Below are 17,067 nucleotides of genomic sequence, written 5' to 3'. Positions count from 1 at the left end.
AGCTCCTTTAATAGAGCCAAAGCCAACCTGCAGCATTTAACATATGGAAGCTCCGTTCTAGAAAGGCAGCTACAGACTCATTTGTGTGCTAAGCCACAGGATCCGTTGACCCAATGGCTGTCGCTGACGGTAGTGCCTCATGTTCCCTGGAATCAATGGCTGCCACTGAGCCTACAGGTCAAGGGGTCTGTGAACCACAATTTTCAATTCTTGAAGCTTCACAATTGTTGACATTGATTTTATTTAAAAATAAAAATTACAGAGGATACTTTTTTATATATATCTAAAAACATGTCCAAGGCAATCATTACCTATTCACCTAGAATTCACAACTTTCAGCATTATGTACTCCTTATTTTCTTAAGCCCATAAGCCACAACCTTTTGATTCAATTTCTGTCATTAAGTAACTAATGGGAACTCACATGTTGATGATGACACCATGTGCGCAGAACACATTTAGCGTTAGCTTGAACCATGAGAGCAAACGCCGGGTCCAATTCCCCATTTCAGCAAGAAATGGGTGTCAAAACTACAACACAGACAAAGGGATCCAATTTGTAGTTAAAACTCTGATAAAGAAACAAAGGAGTCTTGAAGCATAAGGGCTCATAGTGCTACATGTTAATAAGTATATGGAGCATGTGAATAAGACTATATCAAAAGAGCAAACCAAAGATAAAAGTTTAATTTCCAAAAAACTGTAATGGAAAGGTACAGAAGTTGTACTAAATCTGTGTCAAACTTTGGTCAGATCCACTTACAATATTGTGTACAAATCTTCTGGCTATTTTATGTAAAGGAAAAGAACAATTTACAAGAGAAAGATTGCTTTATGTCAACCAGGAGAACATGACTAGGCTGGGTCCCTTCTCTCTTGAAAGGGCCAGCTGAAATGTGACCTGACTGAGCTCCTTAAAATTATGTAAGGCTGTGATAATTGCAGACACAGAATGAATAGTTTTGCTTGTGTGGAAGAGCAAATTTAGAAGCCAATAATGAAAAGTGAAACAAAAGCAAATATGGAGTTCAGAAGCTTTTTTTTTAAAAAGCCAAAGGTTGTAATTCTGTGCAACTGCCAGTGAATCCTTCTATTGATAATAAAGGAACTTAAATGACGTTGCTTTTTACTGTATGCAAGAGGACTTCTGTGGTCCCTTATCTTGTATTGAGCACCAAGGTGGAAAAATATGTAAATTCTATGGAGAGCAGGAATAAATCTGAAAAATTAAACCCAATATCCCAAAGACGTGTGTCTATATTTAATAGGAATTTAATACTTGGCTCTCACATTCCAATGGTATTTTCAGGAAATAATTCTTCCTGTGTAAGTAGCAGGAGATATATTAGTTTTGTCAAAGGACTTTGAATTGTACAATCCTAATGCTTCAATTTCTGGAGATTGAGATAAAAAGAAAAAGCACAAGATTAATCTCTAGTGTTATGGTCTGATGTATGATGAAAGCCTTGGAGGGTTTGTTGTTTTCCTGCCTGGATAGAATGCATTGTGTGGTGATTCTTAGAGAGATTCATAATTTTGCTCATGTTTGTGAATAAATTGCTTAAGTGTATATTTATTGAGTCCAAGCTCTCTTTTAAATAGCTTTTAAAGTCCATCACAAAGACAAATTAAAGTATAGAAATCTTTTGAAATTGGACAAAACAGAAGGAAAACCACATTAAACTGCATCAAATTAGTCAATCATTATCAACCATCAAAAATCTGAAACACTGGTGATCTCCAAATAACTATGAAGAAAATGCTAGTAATAATTCTGGTACCATGGCAACAGTGATCCAATGAAGTGACTCAACAAACGCAACCTTATTTTGCGTGACTCTCTTTCTCCAGACTGAATCATAACTAATTCAAACCCACCCCAAAGACTGCCACATAAATATTGTGAGCTGAATTTCCAACTTAGTTAAAAAATAAAACTTTGCATCAAGATTGTTCAAATGTTGACTCTGAGTCAGTTATAATGATAATCCTAAAATGAGACTGGTATTAGGAGAAATGCTAATATGTTTCTTGATAATAGCACAAAGAAAATGATTTAATTATTTAGATATCATATACATGTTTGGGAACTACCTCAAAGACTGTGATAGAAACTTCTCATGTTCCAAACGTAGAGATATAAATAAACAAAGAGGACCAAGGTCAGCCCATAGAGAGTATGGAATGACCAACCAGGGCTTCCCTGTTGTCACTGCCACACAGAATAGTGGATGTGTTGAGCAACTGGGTGCATGTAAATACATTACATGGAAAAAACTGCTACCTTGAAGAGTGATGCCCCAATGGCTTCTCCAGGTCAACCTCAGACAACAGAAAACAGCAAAAAAAAAACAGGTGGGTGTGGATGGTTTTGCTGCTAAACAGGTATTGAGGTGAAAGTTCTGGCCATGAACCATTCTCCATGACTGGAATGAATTTTCTACACTGGACGAATTCTCAACAGGATCTCCATTGTAGGGAGTAAATGAAATTCAATAGCACTGCATCACTATCCAATGAGCGTGGCAACTCGTTGCAAGCTGCTCTCTGCAGATTTACTCATTACTTCTACTATAATCATTCTACACTTTTAAATTTAAATTCTATGGCACTTTACTCTGTATTCTGTTATTGTTTTTACCCTGTGCTACCTCAATGCACTGTGTAATGAATTGATCTGTATGAACGGTATGCAAGACAAGTTTTTCACTACATCGGTACAAGTGACAATAATAAACCAATACCAATGCATCACCACAAAATGAATTAAGAACCATTACCAAGATTAGCAGAGTTCCAAATCTGGTAAAATTTCAATAGCAATTCTCTCATTAGTCTGAAGACACACTGAACAGGTAATAGGGCCTCAAGAAAGGGATCAGAAAGTACGATTAAACCCTCTCCCCACTGGGCATCCCTACCACTACCTCAGGGTTTGCTGCCATGCTCTTCTGGATGGCTCTAGGCTGTCTTTCTGCGTAGGAGAACTTCGGCAACTTTGAAATTATGATTTTACCTCTGTACCCATTCTTAATACATGGTGAGGTGGAATAACTTGACCTTCAGTCGCCCACTTCCTGATCACACGGGAGAAAAGGGAATGGAAATGGACGTAAAGGAGTTGGGGACAAAGCAGAAGGAGGGCCTCCACAACCTCCTTTTATTCCCTTTCTGTATGTCATTGTATTGCAGGAAGCACCATGGAGGAAAATCCACCTGCCACCAACAAGAAGCAACAGGACAGAAGCCTTAAACAGAAGGTATAAAATTTAGCTGCAGCTGTGTTGAATTTTTTTGGAATGTTCTTCAATGGCCTATTTGTGAACTGTAGCAATTTTATGAATAAAATGGCAGAAAACAAAAGAAACGGGGCCCATGCTATCTGAGGGAGCAAGGCCACCAGTTTTGAAGACAGTTCCTTTGTTGACTGCCTTGCTCACACTACAAGGATTACTAATGCAATGGCTGGATGGGTCATCTGTATAAGTGTTTTATAGTGAGGGTGTAGTATGGCTCATGCTGACTGCAATGCTGGTTGAGCAGAGAATATCTTTTGCATCATTCACATCCCTACGTCCTTGGCTGTGAGTGGGCACTACCCTACCCCATCTGCTCCAGTCTAGGTTGACAAAGTTATCAAACACTTGGATTTGAGTTTGCATAAACTGATACTACTGCAATAATGAAATGATGGCTGCAAAGGCTTTCTTGTATCTGTGTTCTCTTTTTGTGCATGGTTGTCTCAAAGGTGCCAGACCTAAGAGAATACTTTTGAGAATTTTCTGCAGTGTTTTTATGAATGGACTGGGAACAAAAGATAAACTATTCCCCTTGGGATTTATGTAAGCGCTAGATAGCATGCATAGATTATTTACGTGTTGAGACTTTAAACTCGCAGATTAAACCACCCACATGGAATCTGATTTGTCCAAGGATTCTTCCATGTGTATTCATGAAAATGCATGGCATAGTAAGCTGCTGCTGTGATGTATATTAGTGTTGAATTACCACCGGACAACTGTATAAACCAAGTTTAGCCATGTGCCTATTGGACAGAACTGCCTTAACTGGCCAAAATGGGAACCTTGACAAAATGATCAAGCTTGAGAACCATTTGTCTTAAAAGAATGCAAACAATATCCTGTAGGCTGAAGGAGAAGATAATGTTTTGTGAGAATGCAAAACACTGTGATATGAGAACATAAAAAGCAACATTCCTGACTGAAAATGGGATGGAAACAATGACATGTTGACAAATCTTAAAGTATCATACAGCCAGAAATGTTGTGCAGAAACCAGAAAATTACTTTAATCCAATTGTGCTAGGAAGAGTTGGAAGTAGTAAGCTTTGGTTAAGTAGCCAGAAGCAGGATGAGATAATCAGTGAGTACACTGTTTCATAGATAAAATTCTGAGGGCAAACAATTTTGAGAAGGATTCTCTACACGGCTCCATGGCTGACAGAGTTGAAGGAAGCCCTGTACAGTGGAAGCTATTGCTACCTACATTTTGCTTAGAGCTGTTGCCTGGTGTCTGTTGTACCTCTTGATGATGGAGTACACACTGCCACAGGAAGGAGGTAGCTAGCAAAAGGCTTGTGACCTAACAATTTCACAGACAGCGTAAAGTAGCTTAATGTCTCAACATTTTAAATGTGCTGCCAAGCCATTAAACTATTATGTATTTGGATATATTTATATACTATGTTTCAATGCATCTGTGAAGACATTACAACATCCTCACAAGTTCCTTGCTCTTTCAAATGATTCTTTTCTAGTGGACTACCTTAGAAGGCAGTGTACAATGACAATTGTCAAGGAAGCAGCCACATTCAATTAGTAATGATGCTGCAGTTTAAAGTCTCCCAGTGACCTTGCAAAACATTAACACATCCTTTCATTCACCTCTTCAAATGACAAAATGGACAAGAAAACAGAATTGCCACTAAAATGCATGGTAAACAGCAAAAACAAAAGAGAGATGAGCAATCCCTAAATGGATCAAATCACTCTGTAGTTTTGCCACATCTAGTATGATGGCTGGTGGACAATTAAGCAGCTAGGGGATAAGGGCAGCTTGAAGTAAATCCTCCATCCTCAGTGACAGTGGGACCCAGCACTGATTGCTGACAAGATTGAAACATTTGAAGTCATATCCAGCTAGAAGTGTCAAGCAGACGATCCATCTTGGCTTGCTCCTGAGATGAGTTCCCTCACAGCACAGTGGCACAACTAGTAGCTCCAGTGACCTGGGTTCAATCCTGATCTCCAGTGCTGCCTGTGTGGTGTTTGCACATTCTCCCTGTGACCGCATGGGTTTCCTTTGGGTGCTCCAGTTTCCTCCCACATCCCAAAGACGTGTGGGTGGTAGGATAACTTGACCGTTATCCACACTAAGTTGCCCGTAGTGTGTAAGTGACTGGTAAAATCTCAGGTAAGTTGATGGGGATGGGGGGAGAATAGGTTACAGGGAGAATTGGTGGAGGAATGGAATTGCTCTGTGAGCCAACATAGGCTCGATAAGGTGAAATGGCCTCCTCCTATGCCATATGGAAATATGAAATCACAGAAACCACACTTCAGCCTATTCAATCCACCTTATAAAGCCTCAGAGTTATACAGCACAGAAGTGGGGCCCTTCAGCCCACCACGCCCATGCTGACCTTTCTGCCCATCCACACTAATTCCATTTGCCTGCATTAAGTCTGTATCCTTCCACATCTTGCCTATTTAAATTTCTATCAAAATGCCTCTTAAATGTAGAGATTGTATCTGATTCCTCCACCTCCTCAAGAAACATATCAGGAAAGTACATCAAGAAATGGCTGACTGCAGTGAATACAGCAAAGGCTATGTGACCAGACACATCCTAGCTGTGGTAGTGAAGACCTGCTAAGTTGTTCCAGTACAGTTGCAACATTGATATCTACACGAGTGAGGAAACATTCCTAGTTAGGTCCTGTTCATAAAAAAAAAGTACACATCCAATCTGTCTAATTACTGTCAAATCAGTCAACTTTCAATCATCAGCAAAGCATTGCCAAGAGTGCCATACTTACAAATGACCTGCACGCTGGTGTACAGTTGTGGTTTGCCAGGATCACTCGGCTCCAGACCTATTACAGCCTTGGGTCCAAATGTGAAGCAATGAGCTGAATTGCAGAGTTGAGGTGCAAGTTAGTCTTTAACATTCAGGCAGCTTTCGACCAAGTGTGCCTACAAGGAGTCCTGGTAAAACTTGATCAAAACTTGGTAAAAATGGCATCAAAGAAAACACATCTAGGTTGTAGTTTGAACCTAAGGCTGTGCAAGGTCTGGAGCTGAGTGGTGCTGTCAAATCCCAAACTGGGCACTGGTGAGCAGATCCCTGGAAAACAAGTTCCTTACAATAGTACTATTGATGGCTCCTTCTGAGGTGTCAATCATCTGAGCTTTAGGACATCACTGCAAAAGCACCTCATAGTATTTTCCTGGTGCCATTTTCATTGTCCTATTGACCATTTTCAGCTACTTCATCACTAGGTCATGACTTGTTGCACAAAGCTGTCCCTGATCTGAAATAGCGAGGACCTGTATATGTTGACAGGGCCTTGCGTCACTTAGCGCCATTACCTGGGCAGGCCAGATAAGCCCTGACCATGCAAAAGGCCGGGAAAGTGTTGACAGCTAGCAAAGTCTTGACAGCTAGCAAAGTCTTGCTCACAGGCTTAGTCAATGGTCAGACCTGTCAAGGATTTTCAAAAGTTTCTAAACATTCCTGACCATGCGGCAATAGAGCCCATTGGCAGAGTGCAAACTCTATAACCCAATATCAGAAACATTTAAAAGCAATCTAACAAGTCAATGAAAGAATTTTTAAAATCTTTAAAATTGTAAAGATTTTTAAAAATTAAAACACTAGTAAGCACATAAAAACTTCTAAGTAAACTCAGTTAAGATTTAAGTTACATGATTGTTACCTGGGTCACTTGCATTCATTTCTATCTATCCATTTGAATAGACTTGTGGTTCCTGGACCAGATCTAACCTCTCTCTTTCTAAGTTCTGATAAAGAGTTTCAGACTGGAAATGTTGGCTATTTCTCTATTCACAGATACTGCCTTATTTGCTGAGTTTTCCAGCATTTCCTGTTTTTACTTTAGGTCCAACCTGCCCAGGTTGAAGTGGGCAGACTCCCCAGCATAAGTGCTGGAGAAATGTAGCAAGTTGCATTCTGCTGGTGGACTCCAATCCAGTGCACTGCTCTTTGCTGCCAGGGAACTGACTGCGAGCAAAGAGCAGTTAGCAAGTTGCTGTGGAAATCCAAATCTGATGGTATTTCTGCTAAGAAATGCCCACAGTTCAATTAGTTCTGGCAAACTTGGATGAATTTAATTTTCTTTTTAAATGTAATCTTGAAATCTACTTGAATTGTAATCTTCCTGCCTTGAAAGTATTCTGGTAGAGTGCATAATCCATTTGTTGTGAACTTTCTTGGCAGTTTTGTTTTCCCATTGAAATGACTGGAGGGGATCAATAAATGACAACATAGAAGTATATTAAAAAAAAGGTAATCTGGCTCCTTGAGCCTCCTCAGCCATTCATTAAGATCATGTCTTATCTTCCACCTAAACCCCATTCTCCTGCACTATTCCCGTATCTCTCGATTCCCTTAATATCCAGACATCTATCAGTCTCGGTTCTGAACACAGCTTTCTGCGGTAGAGAATTCCAAGGACTGAACCCCCTCCATGTGAAGACATTTCTCCTAACATCAGTCCTAAATGGTCTACTTCACTGAAATCCAGCCCGCCTTGCATTGAAAGGTTTCAACAAAGTCTTTTACAAGCAGAGTCTACTCAAAGTTTCCTCATATAATGGATCTTTGCTGCTTTTCTCAAGTGGCAAGTGTATCCTTTTTCAGCTCAGGAGATCAAAACTGTACACAATACTCCAGATACAGTCTCATCAAGGCCCTCTATAAATGCAGTAAGGCATTTTTACACCTCTACTCAAATCCCCTTGTTATAAGGGCCGACATGCCATCTGTCCTTCTAATCACTTGATCTGCCCGCATGTGGTTTTCACTAACTTGTATACAAGGACACATAGAAATCTTTGAACATCAACATTACCCAATCTTTCCATCATTTAATAAAATGTTTGGCATTTGTGTTTTGTGCACCAAGGTAGATTTTTTTTATTTTTCCACGTTATGGCCATTCAATCAGCTTGTCTTCATCCCATTGAAGCCTCTTTATATCCTCTTCCCTACTCTCAATCCCACCTAGTTTTGTATCATAACTAAACGCCCCTCAGCCAAATTGTTGATGGAGATTGTGTTCAGCTGAGGCTCAAGCACCAATCCCTGTGGTACCCCACTACTCACAGCCTGCCAACCTGAGAAAGATCTGTCCAATAACCAATTCTCAGTCTGTGTCAGTAGAATGCTCACAGCCTCTTGGGCTCTAACCTTATTGCCCAGCCTCCTATGTGGGACCTCAGTGAAGGCATCTGAAAATCCAATGTCTTCGACGTGTGGTCTTATTAAAAGCCTTCTGCAAACACCAACAATTATGTGCTCAACTGCTGGAGTTTCCCAGCTAGTTCTGGCCTAATTGAGTTCAGAGAGAGAAACAGAATGGAAACAGGCCCTTCTACTCACTGACCCTGTGACAACGATCATGTACCCATTTTATTCTCCCACTTACCCACATACCAGGGGTAAGTTTCAGTCACCAGTTAACCTACCAACCCACACATTTTTGGGATTTGGGAGGAAACCGGAGCACCTGGAGGAAACCCACACAGTCACAGGCAGAACATGCAAATTTCATGCAGACAGCTCTAGACATCAGGATTGAACCCAGGTCACAGGGGCTGTGAGGCAGTAGCTATAAGAGCTGTGCCATTGTGCCGTCCCATTTTGGCAAATTTGTAATGAATTGTATTTACATATTAAATTCAATCTTCAATTCTATTTGAAATCTAAAAGACGAATTATAAACTTCCCACCCGGATAGTGTTTTGGCAAATTGCATAACCCATTTCTTGTGAACCTTCTTGAAAATTTGTGTTCCATTGAAATAAATGTTTGCAGCCAGGGATGAGTTGATAATGAACCACCGTTACTGAATCATAAAGTCCCATTTGGTCAATACCATAGCCAATGCAAAAGGTAACCAATGTGTTTTTGGTAAAAATATGGTTACTTTAGACAGCAATTATGCATTTTAATGCAATAATGCAGCTCAGCTGTATTATTCTGAGAATTACCCATTTACTAACCAAAGTTAGACTTAAAATGTCGATCTTTCATTTTATCCGTATTAACTCTTCTCAAGAGATGGCCAAGTAAACATAACAAGGCAGGATTGTGGATCTTGCCCCTGGGTATCCTTAATAGCCTACTAACTCTGAATTGTGCTCACAAAGTGATGAATTACTGATAACATCTCAAGTCCAGAATGGAAAAACTCCATGGATAACTGTTCTCTCTTTGCACCAAAACCTTCAAATTTCACATCATTGGATGTAAAACCCAATTTTAATCAATGTGTGATCATCTCTATCTGTATATGAAGTACTGTCAAAATTAAACAGCAGATTTGATTGTTGTTTGGTAATTAAGAACAGTCCTACCTTGAATGCCAGACCCTGCATGACATGATTTCAGCAGCTGTTTGTACAAAAATAATAGTGATTACAAATCAAAAATGTATACAAAATGAAATGCCACTGTTCATTAACATGTTTTTAAATGCACTTTACATTTGAACTCTAATGGTAAAAACAATAAATTTAATATGATATTTTGGATTATAAACATTCTTACTAAACATTCACTGGTGGAGTAACAAATAATTCATAAAGATGATGGTTAATCTATTGTATAAGATGCTATGAATGATGAACAATGAATGGACAACAAAAGAAAATTATACAGGTGAAGGCTAAGAAGGGATGTTAAAAGTATCTGTGTGTTGCCAAGATCAGTTGAAACTCACAGATGAATTGTGCTGATGATTAAGCAACATATCTCCACACAGTAAGTTTGCAGTTTGAGGAACAGAAATGAGCTCCTACCACTAAACTGATGAGAAATAGAATATTGCTCCTCCAAAGCATTTTTAGGAGAAAATGTTTGAAATACTGATGAAGGTAAATAGATTTGAGAAGTTTTGCATCACACAATAAGCAGAAATTACTTTTGGCCTCTGTGTGTATGTTATAAAGGCACAAGACAAGAAGCATCCTAATAATAAATCAAATTTTTTGAAGACTATAACATTTGGAAATGTCTAACTTGGGATGCTTCTGAATCTCCGGCTTCTTTTATTGTGGCTCCTCTAATGAGGATCAGTGGCCTTTTTACAGAGATCTATGCATGACTGCAAACTGTTTGCTGGGAGTGAGGTGCCATGATAGACACAGTAGTCTGATGAATTTGCTGTCTTGGTGGACATTTATTTGCTGTTGCTTTGCAGTTCAACATTGGCAAATGACCACAGCAGCAAATTCAGGCACTAATTCCCAGTGTGAATGTGATGCAGGGGATTAAAATTCATCCCATTGATAGCACTAAATGCACTGTAGAATTGTAATGGTGTGTTGCACTCTCCTTCAGAAATTCTTTCCATTGACTCCAGAGATTGTGCACAACGTACTGACACGACTATTAGTGCTAGTGAATAGGATGAATTTCTAAGCAGTTATGTTTCTATTCATTCTGGGCATGGATACATATTGCCTTGTTCTTTGATTTTTTTTCGAAGAACTCACTGGTGTTTGGGCAGGACTCTCTCCTTACTTTATCTATTCTTAGTTTTTTCTCTCTCTTTCCATCCCTCAAGGCTGTGATTCCATGCGAGGCTGAAGTTCAATAAACAACTCTCCATTCCCTAGCTCAACCATCCATTCCCTGCACCTGTGCCTTTCTGGTGGTGTTGCCATGCTAAATAACTGAGACCATTATGGATCAGCCCTTGTCCTGCTCTTACACCTCTACAGCATAGCAGCCAGGAGGAGAAACACTGGCTGGTTTCCTATTTCTTCCACTTCCTAACATGTGGATAGTAAGGGAAACTACAGTGATCTGTGAGCTCAGTTTAGACTGGAGATTGAACCTAGTATATTCCTGCTCTGTACAATTCAACTCATGATGCAGTGAATTAAGTGTGGGCCCGATTTAATGATTGTGCCAATTTGAAATAAAATGTATTTAAAACGCCTGGACTATAGTTTAATAAATACAAATATCTTCTTTTTCATAAATGCAAGTTCAGCAAGTGCATCTTCCTGCATAAGGACCTGTAAACTCCATGGGGTAATTTTTCTTTCTTCAATGACCAGACTATAATCTGACAGATTAAAATGCCCAGACATTGCAGAATTCTTCAGGAATTTAACTTCCTTTAAATCAACTCGATCAACAATAGGTGACAATCTCCCCTCAGCCATATTATTGTCCAGGCAAAGAGGAAAATGTACCTCCTCATGTTTTCTTGGGGTGAGGGACTGGCAGCACTGTGAAAAACTTCCAAAGCCTAGAGAAGTATAGAAGGTACAAGAGTGAAATTAAATGATAAATTAAGAAGTCAACCAGGGCGCACGAACAAGCATTTTCAGGTAAAAAATCAAATTAAATCTAAGATATTTTATAAGAAGGGAAATAGGATAATAAAAGATCAAGAAGTTTCTATTAGGGGCCAAAATGGTAGCTCCTCATAGCGATAGAAGAAACGTGTATGGTTCTAAATGAGTTCTTTGTGCCAATCTTCTGTGACGATGCAGGTATTGATATTAATAAGGAAGAATATGAAATATTTAAATGATAGACATAGAGAGAGGGGATATTAAGGGATTTTGCTTTATAATTGTTAATAAATTTCTAGGCATGAACAAGATGTATCCCAAGATATTACAAGAAGCAGGGAAGGAAATAGCACAGGATATGACTACCAATTTCCATTCTATTTTGGCTAAAGATGTGGTGCTGGAGAAATAGAAGATTGCTAATTTTGTGCCAATTGATTAAAACGTGAGGAATTGATAGACCCAGCTAGATGGCCTTACATCAGTGGTGGCAAAGTTATTGGAAAAAATCTGAGCACCAGTGGAAAACGTCAATTAGAAAAGTTAATCAAGGACTGTCATGATGGGTTAGCTAAAGGAAAGTTGTGACTTGACTGTGCTGAATGAACTTTTTGAGCACGTAACAAGGAGGGTTGATACCAGCTTTGACGAGGTGTTCATGGATTTTGGCAAGCGTTTGACAAAGTTACACATGGAAGGTGGATAAGGAAAGTGAAAGCCAATTCAAAGGAAAATAGCAAGTTGTATTAGAAATTGGCTCAATGGAAGAAAGGAAAGGATAATAGTCAATAGGAGTTACGGTGACTGGAGGTCCTTTACTATCATGGCATACTTTAATGACTTGGACTTAAATTTAGGGACAATTATTAAGAAAATTGCCAGAGGCACCTGGATTGGCAGAGTAAGTATTAGCCAGGACAAAAGTTCCAGGCTGCAGAAGATATCAATGAAGTGGTCAGATGGGCGGAAAAATAGCAAATGGAATTTGATCCAGAGAGGTGTGATGTAATGCACTAGGAGAGGGCAAACAAGATAATAGCAGAATAGTAAGAGCAGACAGGAATGTGTCCGGAGATTCCCAAATGTAACTGGTTGACAATTTTGTTTAGAAGGCATAAAATTTGAAGAGCTATAACCTGAAGGCCACATACTGAGCTAAGGAGTGGGAGTGACTAAACGACATTTTTGCCTGCATGGATATGATGTGCCCAATGGCCACCTTCTGGGCCATAAATTTCCATGAATCCCTGCACATAATTTTATGCATAATTCTACAGTGGCTCTCGATTGTATTCAGCTAGTTGAAAGTATTTGTAGCTGTAATGATAAATATCCATAAGAATTACTAAAACAGTGGCTTCATTGCACCTCATTACAAATGTATTAACTTTTTTTTCCTAAATGCAAAACTATGAAATTATATCATGAAATATTAAAACAAAAGAATCTTGAGGCGTTTGCCTGAAAATTTAATTTTTGAAGATGTCTTCCCTACTTAAAATTTATTCAAATATTTTAGTGACCTGTGACAAATATTTGGTTTGTGAATACCAACAAATTACTTTTTCATTTCGAAGGAAAAATATGCACTAAGCTATTGTGTTCATAGCACACAGTATGCTCTTACAAGTGGTATTATCTTCCTTCTGTTCAATACTGTTTTTTTTATATTAAAGCTTGACATGCAGCTTTCAAATGGGGACAAACTGTTCAAATGCTAATTATAAATGTTATGAGAACTATGAGGAAATACCATACTCAAGCAGCTTCATACACAAGATACTTATTTTTTTAAAGAAGTGCACTTGAACTTCATGTTACATCAACCTTAAATGATAACTTGCATTGATTCTCTATACAATGCTAAGGGAAAAGATTACACTTAGGAATTCACACTGTGCTTTCTAGGTGAATCCTTTTGTTTCGGTGCATCAAAGAACAAAGGTGTCACATGTCCCAGCGCAAAGCTTCTATAATGAGCCAGTAATTAAATTACAATCCTGTTTTTGTGTTGTTCATCTTTTGTGTTTTTGACATACGAAAGAGAAATAAGACTCACAGAATAAATAACTCTTTGTGTAACAATCCACTCAACGTCGAGCTATGTCTAATTGTTTGGCATGTACAGTATTTTCATGACTGAATACCTTTTCATCATTGACTGAGAATTGGTAAATATGAATCTTAGATCATTGATCACATTAGCTCGCAGAAAAGTACTAAATGTTGGTTAAGGAAGGTAATCCTTTTGTTTTCCTTATCATGGTAACGCAATCTAATTTTACATACATTTAACATTTAGTACCACTACCTGATCATTTTGTCTCTCCAAGCCTTCAAGTTGTTCAAGCTGAGCTTTTTTTAATTGGTCCATTTCCTTGGTTTGCTTTATTGCAAGCTGAAAAGATGAAAATGCTGCAGGTTTATTGAACGTAAGACACTATTGGCTGTAGATTATATTTTGCTGACGCATATAAATGAATAACACCTATCTGAAGTCTATTGCTAAGACCTTCTGCATCAGACCTCTTGAATTGGTTTTGTTACTAAGAATGCTCTGGCAATATAAAGTAGAGGAAACGGATTTATATTCATGGGGACTATTTTAATAACATCAATGAGCAGAAAAATACCAGCAACTGACTGTTGTTCTAAATATATAAAATTGACTGGCAATTGTTTCTGAAATGGTTAAATAAACAGCAGTAACGTTAAACAAGAATGATTTATGACCAGATTAACTTCTGTTTATTGGAACACTTAATACATTGAAAATATCTTAATTATGACTGTGCTGAAGAATGAAGATTCCATCTGATTGAAACAATTCCAAGCCATTTGATAGATAGATAAAGAGCAGTTTCCTTCCTAGACCATCAGCTGGGCACCAGACAGACATAGCATGAAAAACAATGGATGCTCCAACAATTCCATCTCCCATATTACTGCCCCAAGCATTCAATCTCAGTTCAGAAACTAATTTACTAATGTTTAATCCGATCGCACATATCATAATCAACATTCACAATGCCTCCACCTCTGCCATGGGGAGTCCAAATAAGGACTGGGCAATTATCTTTCTTCTGTTGATGAGTACAACACTGAGCTTCTCATCGATACTTCAATTTGCCCTCTCCCACCTTAACAATTCTGACTTTTTTTTTGATTTTCCAACGGAAGTCAATGTAAATTTGAGGAACGTGCCTCCCCAAACAACACCAAGTGTTTATTTAGTGCCTTTAATACAATAAATTGTCAAAAAGCATTTCATGGAAGTGTTATTGAACACCAACTAACCATTCTGGAATTTTTACAAAATGCTAGTCTATGTAATGGTTACTACAAAACTGGGCAGTTGTATACACACATCTGGCTCACTAATGGTCCTTCAGGGAAGGACGTTTGCCATCCTTATCCAGTCCAGATGCTCAATCTGAGATGTCCCCTCAGCTCAGGGGCGGTTATGAATGTACAATAAATTCAAGCTTTGCCAGCAACATCATCATTCCATGAATAATAAAAGAAACAGCCATCTCAAAGAGGTAAATTTTAAGGAGTGTCTTTTAGAGAAGAGAAATGGAGAATTTGGTGATGGTATTCCAAGCAGCTGGAACACCAAATGAATGGCTGCTAAGGAATAAGTAAAGGATATTGATGATGCACAGGGGGCCAGATTTGGAGGAACATGGGAACTTTGTGGGACTAAAGGACTTCTTAAAATTGGAGATGTGAAAGACCATGGTGAACTTCAAATTTTCTGGGCTAGGCTGGGCTGAGAGCCAGTGTCAGTCAGTGAACACAAGGGCGATGGTTGAACAAGATGCATTGTGAGCCAGAAGGTAACCAACAACAGATTGAGGAACAGAGGGTAGAAGATAAGAGGTCAGACAACAGAGTATTGAGACAATTGAGGCCAGAAATAACATGGAAACCTGGAGGAAAGTTTCAAATAAGCACATCTAATTGATCCCGATGGCCCTTCGGTCATAACAATGACTTTAGGAACTTACAAAGCACACAAAATGCTGGAGGAACTCAGCAGGTCCCTAGGGTCTCCACTTTTGCAACTTAGTCATGTTTCCATCAGTCAGAGGGTACTAATAATGGGAGTACCAGAAATTGGGGAATTTGTGAGATTGTGGATGGGACAGGGAGCACTTAAAGATGTATGTGCTCCTTGGCAAGGGAATTTATTTTATGTGGTAATACACAAAGGGTACCATAATGGGAGTCTGATCTGATCCAGCTGGTTCTATATCAATACCAAAGACCAGCTTCGTTGCCCTGTATCCAGTTGCCTTACCTTTCCTACTGCCACCCTTTGAGGACACTGGGGCCTTCTTTGCCATGTATGATATTCCCTGTTTCCTTCCCATTCTGCTGCAGGTCCCAGACTCTCTTGGTTTCTCTAAATTTCTTTATTTCAGTTTTTATTTATCTTGGCACCATCACCACTTCTGTCATTTAATAATTTCCCAACTTCCACCTAATTTCAGGCCATGGTCTTCTTTCTCCCTGTATACCTTATAACTTATTTTACTCCTCTATTTAAAGTATTCATCTGGGGAAACATCTACCCAGCATGATGATTACCTGCTTTTATTTCAGATTGGCATTATCTTCAGAATTTAATTTCACCCAACCAACTTCCTCAACTTCACAAAGAATGAAAGAATTGTGTCAAATGTTTGTGTGTCAAAGCTCCAGCCAACTTTTCCTGCTGGGGCAATTTGCATGGGCAAGGTACCATTCTAGCAAATGTAAATTATTGCTAAAATACAATTTAAAAATTAACATAGGAAACGGGGACAGGAGTACCATGCACCCCTTTGAGACTGCTCTGACATTCATCAAGATGATGGCAGACCTTCTACCTCAGACCAATTTTCCTACCCTATCCTTAAATCCCTCGATTCCCTTAATATCCAAAAATCTATTGATCTCTGTTTTGAATGAACATCACCGAGCCTCTACAGCCAATGGTATTAAATAAATACAATTATACACAGTGGCATACCCGTTTCCTTTCCTCCAGGAACTTTTTAGTGTTGCTGCTGTTCAGTTCCCTGACTCGCCTGAAAAAAAGAAAGCATTGAAAATTTTTGGATGGAATTTCGGTGCAATTTTTGACAGCAACTGCCCACTATGAAACAGTGTATAGTAAAAAAAAAAGTAATGAAAACAATTCATAAAATCTTCTAACTGATGACTGCTTGATTTTTCAGACGTAAAGACCTTACTGGATCTTGTTGCTTTGTGAAACATCTCAGCTTAGATACCTCACAGTATATAGCATCAATGAAAACACACTTTCAGACTAAATTTAAATCTTACACTCATCAATGGTGACATAGTGCCGCAGCAGGTAGTGCTGCTTCTTCACAATTTCAGGGAGCAGTGTTTGCTCCTGACCCCTGATGCTGTCTGTGTGGAGTTTGCAGATTCTCCCTGTGTCCATGTGGGTTTTCCCAGGAGCTCCACTTTACTCCAGCAA

The 17,067-nt window shown here is 38.9% G+C and overlaps 1 protein-coding gene and 1 long non-coding RNA gene across 14 annotated transcripts in view; one reads left to right on the top strand and one right to left on the bottom strand.

The window, feature by feature from the left end:
• The window catches only part of LOC127567769 (1-phosphatidylinositol 4,5-bisphosphate phosphodiesterase beta-4), a 473,077-nt gene that overhangs the window by 11,961 nt on the left and 444,049 nt on the right, over window positions 1-17,067 (bottom strand). For 9 of the 12 annotated variants that reach the window (XM_052010783.1, XM_052010774.1, XM_052010778.1 and 6 more), the window contains 3 exons: window positions 16,591-16,648; window positions 13,885-13,971; window positions 9,621-9,657 (listed from right to left, as the gene is read on the bottom strand). In XM_052010783.1, coding sequence (XP_051866743.1) covers window positions 9,621-9,657; window positions 13,885-13,971; window positions 16,591-16,648 — 182 coding nt within the window. The remainder of the gene's footprint in view (window positions 1-9,620; window positions 9,658-13,884; window positions 13,972-16,590; window positions 16,649-17,067) is intronic. The other 3 variants (XM_052010784.1, XM_052010786.1, XM_052010785.1) reach the window with 1 other exon arrangement.
• The window catches only part of LOC127567772 (uncharacterized), a 113,185-nt gene that overhangs the window by 29,459 nt on the left and 66,659 nt on the right, over window positions 1-17,067 (top strand). Inside the window, exons 6-7 of one of the 2 annotated variants that reach the window (XR_007955943.1) lie at window positions 3,193-3,260; window positions 10,832-10,943. This is a non-coding gene — a long non-coding RNA (uncharacterized LOC127567772). Of the gene's footprint in view, window positions 1-3,192; window positions 3,261-10,831; window positions 10,944-17,067 lie in introns of those variants that run through there. The other variant, XR_007955944.1, reaches the window with a different exon arrangement.

Source organism: Pristis pectinata, chromosome 3, assembly GCF_009764475.1.
Source record: "Pristis pectinata isolate sPriPec2 chromosome 3, sPriPec2.1.pri, whole genome shotgun sequence".
Classification (NCBI taxonomy): domain Eukaryota; kingdom Metazoa; phylum Chordata; class Chondrichthyes; order Rhinopristiformes; family Pristidae; genus Pristis; species Pristis pectinata.
This window is presented reverse-complemented; position numbering and strand designations above follow the sequence as displayed.